This window comes from Austrofundulus limnaeus, unplaced genomic scaffold (genome assembly GCF_001266775.1).
Source record: "Austrofundulus limnaeus strain Quisiro unplaced genomic scaffold, Austrofundulus_limnaeus-1.0 Scaffold222, whole genome shotgun sequence".
NCBI lineage: Eukaryota > Metazoa > Chordata > Actinopteri > Cyprinodontiformes > Rivulidae > Austrofundulus > Austrofundulus limnaeus.
Window position 1 is genome coordinate 255429 of NW_013952624.1, and position 10906 is coordinate 266334.

Here is a 10906-nt window from a genome sequence, read left to right on the forward strand (position 1 = left end):
TATATATATATATATATATATATATATATAGTTTTATATATCTCATGGGGCTTTAAACCACTCATATACCTTAATTAATGTGAGAATATCTGATATAATATTATTAGCAGCTCTGTTGTAAATTATACCGATTATAGCCACTTTATTACACTCATTTCCTGCTTTTATACACTGTAGAGATAACGAGTTGTTTATTCACCATAAACAGGATACACAAGAAAGAAGTGGCACGAATGCCTCAGTTGTGTTGAATTACTTTCCACATAAGGCAGCCTACAAATTCTGTTTATAAATATAAACTTCATCTCTCACAATGTACACAGCGCCATCTATGGACTCCAGAAAAAAAAAAAAAGAAAAACATGTTGCCTTTTCTGTTATCAAAATCTGTGCAGACTTTACACAGCTGTAACAAACAAAAACAGGAGCAAAAATAACAAAAAAAGTGCCCTGCAGATGATCAGTCCCAAAAAGCATCACATATGACAATAATAAATACCTCTGCAGGATCTTCCTGATACTGATTCATAACCAGTAAACAAGTCAGGTCCGTTCTCCCTGCACTGCCTGATTTGTTCTAAGAATCTTGACTTTACATTCTTTTTGTCCACAATCAACGTCTGTCAAAATTAAATTAAAAAAAAAAACATTAAAATCCTGAGCATGTACACACAAAAACACATAATACTTGGAGCACAAGACATGACATGGTGACAAAAAGGGTGTTCTCCATGACACTACAAAATAAAAGCATAATTTACAAAAATGTGAGTCACCTGAGCGTGCACTATTCTCTCCGTGTAAACATTGACTGTTTCGATTCACAATCAGAAAGCAAGGAAAAAAAAGTGAGCAGGAGCGAAATAAATACGTCATGTTATAGTTCTTTACTAACAATTACAGACACGTCTGTGGTCAGTCTTTCTCCTCTGAGGTGGGTCTTCTGTTCTGGCAGCATGGTCCTCCTGGAGGCGGGCGGGTCTCAGCGCTGGTAGTGCGGAACAGCAATGTGCTGGCGGTGAAAGCTGCTTTGATGGGGAGAGTAGAGCAGGTCGGGGGTCTGAGGGGCCAGCCCGGTGCACAGTGGCTCGTGGCTGCTCAGGACGGACGACAGGTAGTTGGCTTCCTCGGTCAGCTGCTTCACCTCCTTCCTCAGGGCGGCGTTCTCCTTCTCCAGGTTTTCACTCTCCTGGAAAACACGACAGGGAGGTTAGAGCTAAGTCAGCTAAATTCAAATCAAGTGCCAGGCTTAGATTAAGCATAACCTCTGGGTTTGTGTGTTCATAGTTGGGGAAAAAAAGATTTAAAAAAATGCATAAATGTGCCCAGAGCTAATAAAATCCTACTCAAATTTGTCACAAGTTTCAAGCAAACATATGGTTAATGTAGCAAAAACTTCAGGTTCTTTCTGCTGGAAGTGCAACAGTATCAGTGTCCATTCGTACCCTGCATGTTTCACTTGTTCCTCTGATCCAACACTCCTGATTCAATGGTTGAATTACCTCTTCAAGGCCTGCAAAACCTGTTAATTACCCTTTCATTCAAATCAGGTGTTGGAGCAGAGAAACCTCTAGAACATGGAGGTTAGTGGTCCCTCGAGTAGCAGGAATGGACACCCCTGGATATTATGTAGCATCACATTAACAGCTGTTTGAGAAAATCACTAAATATACAAAGCGCTGATCTGTACCTGTGTGTTTCTGTTTTTGTGTTGTGCACCAGTGTGTTCCATCAATGAACTTATTTTCTCCCTTCTTTCCACTGTTGGGAGTTCCCCACCTCAAGCTGTTAACGTTTCATATCTAAAGTCATCATTAAGTTGGAATTTTAGCCCTGTTTACACAGAAAAACAAGTGAACTGGGGCCTATTTTACTGGCTTCAGCTCAGTTTTGTGCTTAGGCTACATCTTTTTAATCAATTTAAATGAACCTGGTTATCATAAATGAGTTGTATTTAAACTCTAGCCACGGACAAACCAACTTAGCTGGAAATGCTTCTTTCTAATAGTTATGAATGTCAAACTACATGCATTAACATGCTTAATGGTTGTTTTTAGTTGCTAGGATTAAAGATATTTTATTAAACTGCAAAAGAGATTCAAGTTCAAGAGGTTTTTTTTTACCCCCAAGGGACAATTTGTTGTACAGTCAGTACAAAACAACATTTATACTACACAAACACAAAAGATCTCAAATTTATAAAGATTTTTAAAGATCAGTAATTATTCTGTTTCATCTATGAAGTTAACCTTTTAACCTCAAAAGGTTGATAAATGTGGGGAAAAAAAGATTTATTGTGGTTTCATTGTGGTTTTCAGTGACATTTATAACGAAATGTTGAATGATGAGAATTCATTACATTTGGGGGGTTTTATACATTTTTGCAAAATATGCACAAAGTTTGTCTGAGCTAGGAGAAAATTAAACATTAAAGTCAGTCACAGGTTAACAATATGACAAGACTGTTTTTACTCTGACCTTCTACTACTTTTACATCTTTTATTGACAGATGTATGTAATTGTTGCCCATTACCAAAAGATGAACACTACAATAATGTTTTTGTGTCTGTCTGTTCTCGTAATGTCTCACGAATCACTGGACTTATTTTAATTTAATCTTTAAAGTCAACCCAATTTAAGATGTTTGCCACAGCCATCTGTCATTAAAAAACACAAAAATCAGTAAAACCCAATCAGTTTTACCTCAAATTTGGAGCTGTAGCAGATGAGACTGATAAATAACACCAACTCTGAGTGATAACAGATGATGCAAGATTTTTGCATTTCACTAATAGCTAAATAAAGTCGAGTTTGTCTGTTAGCAAAATAGCTCATTAACCACTGGATGGATTTTAATGAAACTTATAGGAAATAGTCACTGGATGTACTTTTACAAGTGATTACCTTTTGAAGCTAATCCAATTTAAAGTGGCTGCAAATGTCAACTGATCTTAGAAAACAAAAAAATGACTTTAATTTAATGAGTTTTGCAGATAACTTGCTAAAATTCAGAATGGTAGTAAACAAGAGCCAGTTGTAACACATACTTTAAGTACTACTCACTGTGCAAAACACTTGCTTAAAACTGTAGCATCAACTGTTGGAGTTTATCTTGTTTGTCTGTCTGCAAAATATCTCATGAACCTCTTGATATATTTTGGTGAAACTCTCAGAAATTAATCATTGGATGTACAGCGACAACTGATTACATTTTGGAGTCAGTCCAGTTCAAGATGGCCACCACAGCTAAACAACATTAGCAAACAAAAAATGGCTTTAACTCAGTTTTACATATATTGGACAAGCTCAAGCATTACTATATTTTAAGGCTTAAACAAGATGAATTTAACTACGTCATTTTGTAACATTATTATTTTTTTATAGTTTATTACGCAAAAAACTGTTTACAGTAATAATGATGCAATTCCAACTCCTATATTTATACCAGTGGTCTCTTCTTGTGAACAAGTGAATAAGCACATGTGCTCTTTCATTCAGCTTGGGAGTGTGCAGCCTGTGTTTTAATACAAAGTACCAAACAGTGTTGCAAAGGTGTAAAGAAAAAAACCCCACTAGAAACCGCCTGCAACAGCACCATTCAGACAGTTGGAGAACAACATTTTCCAAAACAGCGTCATACTTTTAGCTCTGATCTTCAGCTTCGAGATATTTTAAAGCAATTTGTACGTCAAAGCCCATTGCAGGTTTTTTTTTTGTGTGTGTCTGTGTGTGTTTGTGTGTGGGAATAGTGGAAAAAGAAATCTTCCATTTAAGTGTTGAAAAGGTCATTTCATCATGACCAAAAGCTTCAGGGCCTTACTGTCACACGACCTTTGGGCAAACCCCTGCACTTGCGTCACTTAGCCAAATACAGCCCACTGCTCTAGACTCTTACAAGAAGTGACGGCCTTTTTTTTCTCTCCCCTCCTGCCCACGGCGTGCAACATTCAAACCCATTTACACAGAAGAAAATACTACTGAAGAAACAGGAAATAAGCCACCGTGTCACAGCGAGGGAAAATTCACCTTCCTGTTTATCTAGTGAGACGATAAGAGCAAAAACCACAGAGCATGTTGTGCGGTCCCCCGTGGTATTCTTTGTAAATGTGACATGGTTTTAAAGAGAACGATAACACAGGCTGGGAGGATTCGCACGCTTTCAGACCTGTTACACTGAATGTACTACGGCCAAAGACGCGGCTTCTCTGAATGTTGAAAAGAAAAAAAAAATCCTTCCACTTTATCTGATTCTCATTCAGAGAATCGTGATTTACATAGTATGGCACTGCAGGGACGAGGAAGTCAAGAGAACAATCACCTCCTAATGTTTCTGCATCTAAAGCAAACCGTCGCCAAAAACACAACGAGAGACTCTCCTGTCATTGCACTCGGCTGGTGCTGGATTTTCTGTAGCAAAGGGAGAAAAAAGAAAGTGATTGCCCACACGTGCTAATTTATTCCTTATCGTAGCTTCTGCAAACACGCAGAGCAAGTGTGCAGTCCGACAGAAGCCATGACACATCGCCACATGGTCAGGTAGCTCTCTCTTTTTTTGAAAATACAGCCCAAACCCTGGGGGCTCACAGAGGGTTGGGCCGTCTGCAGGTGTATGCCCTCAAGGGTTCATGCTTGACCTTTCGACTGAATACATTTTGTTCGCCTTTAAAGTAAAAGTTAGGCTGCTGTGATGTTCCAGCATGGGTGTGACTGGGGTCCTCACCAAGTGAAGGCTGTCAGCTTTCTGAGTCTGTCTCATCCTGCTCTTCTGGGCAGCGATCCGGTTCTTCTCTCGCCTCATCACCTTCTTCACGTCATCCGAGGAGCTCTGGAAAGAAACAACATGGAGGTCGGGTTAGTGAGTTGAGAATTCTGTGATGAGAATTGGCTTTGTGTGTCAAAAAAAAAGCCAGTTTGATCTGTTTTAGAGGCAGTTTGGCAGCAGATGTTTCAAGGCCTGTGTTCAGGGCAGGGTCAGGGAGTGGCTGAGAGTCATCGGTTAGGTGCAACGCACGCCCTGTTTCACGTCCTGAGCGCTCACTTGGTCGTGGTATCACAATAAGTAACCCATTTCGTGATGCTGAGTCAAGCTAATGATGTCGTCAAACTGCCATGTGCTCCTAACTAACTAACTACCCAAAGTTGTGCAGGATTTCTAGAACGTGCTGGCGACTCGCACACGTGAGAGCGATCCAGCTCAGAGGATCTCGCAGAACTTGCAAAACAACAACAGCACAAAAGGATTCCCACCAATTTGGGCGAGCGAGAAATTGTGTAATTCAAGAAAGCCCACACTCGATGCGAGTCATGCCTGCAGCCCATGCGTGAAACACCCCGAGAAACTGCGAAAAGAGCCACAGCCGGTGATGCTCGGCTCATTTTTGGATGAATCACGCAACAAAGAGATTAGATACGCAGAAAAACAAAAATAAAAGTTGGATTAATCAAGTGATGGATCACTCACCGGTCTGCTTCCAGGTGATGGGGACTTGTAGCTTGTGTCGTTGCTGTCAGACCCCTGAGCCATAGCCAACCACAACGACTGAAGACCTGGGTTTTTGTCCACTTCTGCTTTGTATTTCTTATACTACGCGTGTGTGTGAGAGTGTGTGTGTGTGAGTGTGTGTGAGAGACAGAGTGAGAGAGAGAAAGTCTTTGTAGCAGAACAAGTGATCAGAAGAGCTCGACTCACCACTCAATGAGTAATGAGGCTTTTTCTTTCCTCTTTTCTTTCCCTTTCTGACACTCCTCCTTCTCTTTCACCCTTCACGCTCGTTCTCTCTCTCTCTCACTCTCTCTCGCTCTCTCTCTCTCTCTCGCTCTCTCGCGCTCTCTCTCTCTCACGCACACACACACCACAATGTGAGACTATAGCTGTCTACCTAATTAGTAGTATCTGATGTGGCTTCTGGTAAGAATCTGGGTAAGTTGCATTAGACTGGAAGTCACATGTCTGGTGGAAAGTTAAAACATACAAGGTAATTGTGTAAATTCCAGAAAAATGACACTTTTTCAAAGAGTTCAGTTCACAATATGAGTAAATATGACTTTGCCTTTGATGTCAGCGTCACTTTGATCACAGATTTTTTTGTTTACAAACAAAAAAATTTTGTTTAACGACAAAATTTTGTGCAACAACAACAAAATAAAACTCTTTCAAGAGAGATTAAAATCACTTTTCACAATCTTTGAGCTGTAACGAAGTGTGTATATTTATATTAAGCAAACATATTAAGCTTACTTGCTTCCCTTTTTTCTTTTCTTTTCTTCTTTTTTTTTTTTTTGTTTTCAGCAGCTACTGTCGATGCTACGTTTCGACTCAGTCCCCCAGAGACACCACATCCCAAACCACCACATGGATGACCGGGTTGTGAATATCGACACGTCTTGTGGTGATTTCCACTACTGTGCCACGCTTCAAATTGCTTGCGACACGCCAGCTGCAAAATATGAAATATATGTGAGGCAACGTCTAGGACTTTTTGCATTGAGAAACCCTCAGTGGGCTCCCCAAAACCCCCCACTCAGAATTCCCTCGTTGCATTTTCCTGTAAACGGCCGAAGGTGTTAAAGCGTAGGGGATGGTTTAAACAAAAATGTCCATTTTGAGGAGGTTAAATGTTAAATGTAGAGGAGCGTTCTTAAAATTTGACTTTAATACAAAATGAAACAGGATTTTTAAAATTTTGATCTTTTGACTAATCTAAAGCCGTGGTGCCCTTTTTACTTGTTAGGCTCTTTCTTGTTTGGCCTCGTCACAAGAAGGCATTTGGTGGTGCAAGAACAAGATTTTCTTGTGAGAAAAAAAAAAAAAGAATCAGGACTAAAACAGCTTTGCTTGGCAGAACAGTCCTCCCACACAAAAACATGTTCCACCATCGCAGGAATTTTGAAAGGCTCGGGCATTTCTGATACTTGGCATTTAGCGGCGTCCAAAAAGGAGTTGAGATTGTAAGAAAGAAAAAAAATGAACATAAAAAAAGCTGACAAATCCAGACGACCCAACAACACTCAAAAAACTGAGCTGAAAGTAAACAAAGCGCCTTTCTAGCTTTGACTGTTTCCCTAAATTGTTCTAATTCTATCCATCTTGAGTCGTGTTTAATATGATTTTGTATTTTATCTTTAGCTGTAAATGTGTTTTTTGTTCTTAAAACAGTTGTTAATGTTTGAGATCCTCATATGAGTGGTTCGACTTTCTTGGAACCGAGACTTCTCATAGTCTTCAAATTACTAGTAAAACAATGAAGTGACTGACTCTGTTTACTCTGTGTTTAGGTAACTACTTATAAATAAACTTCTCCTAAACTTCTACTAAATGTGGAAAATCCAATTTTTAAAAATATGTTTTAGATGCTGTTCACGTATTTTTTTTTTTTATTAATACAGGGCTGAAATCAAGAAATTGAAGCCACAAAGGATGAGTGCCCCCTAGTGGCTGCTTGTAATACTGCTTTCAAGTCCCACCCCTGTTTTGTAAGCAAATGAGCTAAAAGGTGACTGACTAAAAGGGATAAAATCAACCCCTTTATAATCTTTATGGTGGGGTCAATGGTGCAAAGGACTCCAGTGGTCACTGTGTGAGAGACGAAGAACACATCACAATTTGATTGACAGTGTGACAGCCAGGTAGTGAGTTGAAAGTGGGGTGTGGGCGGGACTCCGTTCATGTTGGAGCCAGAGTCTGACCCAGAGCCAGGGGAGAGCGAAGGCGACGGTAGAACCTTCAGAAACAAAAATTTGCGAAACTGGTTAGCAGGAAGTCTGTGACCTTGTTTAGTACCTCCGCAGCAAATACTGTGACTTTATTGTCAGTAAACGTAACAAGGAATGGAGAAAACTGAATGGCTTAAAACATATGACTCAAACAGAAAATAAAGGTATCTACACAGCACTGGTAGAGACTAATTTAGACTTTTTGCACTCAGAGACTCCTATATGTATATATGTATATAGGTATAAATGTATATATATATATATATAGATATATGTGTATATATATATATATATATATATATATATATATAGTTTCCTCTCAGAACAAGATCAAAGTTACAACAAGACAGACAGATTTAAAAAAATATTTAAACAGACCCTTTTTTGTTTGTTTTGTTGAAAACAGGGTCCAATTGGCACAGTTTTAATAAACTATTTTAACATCAGTGAACAATTTAGCATTACGTCTTGACAAATATGTCAGCATTAAACTTTAATTGTACGCTGAACTGGTACAAAACAAGAGAAACCTGGAAATGGTTTACAAGAAAGAGTTTTAAACTTATGCCTTTTCTCTGTAATGTCAGGAGTGAGGATGTTCTCGCCACCTAATGGTGTAATATGGGTATTAGAGAGGTTTTATATAATGTAATTAAAAAATATCCACCTAAAACATGTATTAATATGTTTTTATTATGTTTTAATGATGTCCTTGACCAATATCAACATACTGAATAGAAACTTGCTAAGAAATAAGGAATCACATATGAAGTTCACAAAAATAGTCTTGTCTTGTCTTTCTGTGTGAAGTTCTTTGTTTTGATGTTGTCAGCATTTTATATGTTGTGTGTCCCATAWATGAAGAATCTGAGAGTTCATCCTCAATGCTGAGCTTTAAAAAAGAACTAGTTTGGTCAAAACTGCAGCTGCTGGGCCCTGCAGGACAAGGGAGGAGAAGAGCCACATTTAAAACCAAACTTCCTCCTGCTGAGGTCTGACACCTGAATGTTCACAGTTCTGCTTCAGTCAGAAAATAATATATAAAAGTGAACATTTTACAGTGAAAAAAACAAAAAAACAAAAAACAAAGCAGTTTTTGTTGAAAGTTTTTGAACCTCGTTTCAAGGTTGCTGAAAACGAAGGCCTCTCAGATGTTTGTAAAGACGACTTTCCATCAGAAGGAGGCGCTGTAGCTCCAGTGGAAAAGCTTGTTTGTGCTAAATAATAAAGACAAAGAATGTAGAGCTGTGGCAGCTGTGAAGCAAAGATGCAGTATTGTGTGTTTGTGTTGTAGCAGTAGTTTAGTGAGGAATATAAAAAGACTGTGTCTCGCTGTATTACTCAGGCTGAAGTACAGTGTCTATTCACGGGCACGATCCCACTACTGAGCGGTACGGGGGCTTTGACCTGCTCCGTTGCCGACCTGGGCCGGTGCACCCCTCCTTAGACGACCTGGTGGTCCCGAGCTCCCCCAGGAGCACCATATCGATGCCGAACTTAGTGCGGACACCCGATCGGCATAGTCCGCTGCAGGRCAGAACTCCTGAGTTCAAACGATCCGCCAGCCTCAGCCTCCCAGCAGCTTGGATTACAGGCGCGCGCCACCACACCCGGCGAGGAGACAACTTTCAGATAGGACATTTGAGTGTTTATGGAATGACGTCACCAAAAGGTGCACAATAGTGACACCTGGTGGTGGAAAGAAGAACTGAAGTTGATTCAACTTCAAAATAATGATAAATATCTTGATACTGATGATGAATAAACTGAAATATTGTGCATTTCTCAGGTCATATATTATAACTTCTATTTCTTAAAGGCTTCCAGGTTGATCTGATGTTTAGACAGTTTTTATATACTTTCTGCCTGTATTTTGTATAAATATATAGTTGATAGGATAATTAGTCTTTCCAAATTTGTTAAGGAGCATTATGAAATTGCACCACCAATTTGATGTTTAAATCACGTTTTTAATCTCTTATTTTTAAACAGGCTTACTCCATTTCTCATCCCCTCTAATAAGCTGCTATTATAATATGTTTTATTAGTTGTCTTATTCTGTTTTTAATTAATTAAAAACAAAAAATCATGTTTTATTTTTCAGTGTCCATTAGTGCTATGAAATATGCCTTCACATTATTACTAACATAAAATTTTAATTATTTATTTTTTGTCCAGCTGGTGAACATGTCACGAGTAATTTTAAGACTTTCAGCCTCTCTAAAATACTTAACTTACAGACCTGTTGTAAATTTAGATACAAACTGTTCTGTCAAATTATTACTGTTACCACCAACTTTCATAATCTGTTTGTGCCTGGCTGTCTCAACTTTTTTGTTTGTCATAAAATATAAAATGACCCTATTTTCCCCAGCCAGAAAAATTTTAAAAATCAGTAATTTTTGTTTACACATAACTTTTACTGTACATTATTGTGAATATAGGCTTAGAAGATTTACAAATCATTGCATTTTGTATTATTGACAGTTTACACATCCCACCTTTTTCAGAATTGAAGGTTGTAGCCGACTGGCTGCTAAGACAAAAAAGGTAAAGAAACATTTGTTGAAAAATGTCTTTATTTTACTGTTTGAGTTTATGAATTCTGTTTTGAGGAATCATTAAGCCTCTAGAACCAAGCAGATTTGATTGGTTTGTTTTACATAAACACTTTGAGCAAATGTGACCTATACAGTAAGAGAAAAATCATTATTTTAACAGAAATTCAATATTTATTATTCTTTAATATTGCATTGCTTGTACTGATCTTATCAAGTTAAAAAAAGTATTTTTTTTTACAAAAAATTTGACTGTACCAATGAAGAGGCATCTTCCATAACAGCGGACAAAATTTATGAAAAAAATACAAAGAACAGCAAATGTTAACATTAGGTGAAGTTGTGTTGTGTTCCAGTAACGGTTGGTTATAGAATTTAGATTTAGATTTATAATAAAGACAATAAAGCAGATAATGTGAGTCTAATGATGACATTTCATTTATGTGTTACCATGGGTTCAAACTTCCAGCAAACAGGAAGGTGAATAAATATCCACCACACAACTAGAGAAATTGCATTTCCTGTGAAAATACAGTGTGAATATTTATTGCTGAAAGCTGCTGCAGAAGCTGAAGTCAAGCAGAAAATGTTTCATAACAAAACTGGTAACGAAGTAAATTTAAACAGCTGACTTT

General features: G+C 38.2%; 2 protein-coding genes across 2 annotated transcripts in view; both read right to left on the reverse strand.

Annotated features, from left to right (window-relative positions):
* Positions 1-174: 174 nt before the first annotated feature.
* On the reverse strand, positions 175-5599 carry batf (basic leucine zipper transcription factor, ATF-like; the record flags this gene model as incomplete). The annotated part of the gene is given in 3 exon segments (XM_014019459.1): positions 175-1189; positions 4721-4825; positions 5462-5599. Coding segments are annotated over 3 exon segments (375 nt in total). The 3' UTR covers positions 175-982.
* Positions 5600-10271: 4672 nt separating this feature from the next.
* LOC106525284 (zinc finger CCCH domain-containing protein 14) overlaps positions 10272-10906 on the reverse strand; it is a gene marked incomplete at its 5' end in the record, with an annotated part of 6384 nt that continues 5749 nt past the window's right edge. The window contains 1 exon segment of the mRNA XM_014019461.1: positions 10272-10480.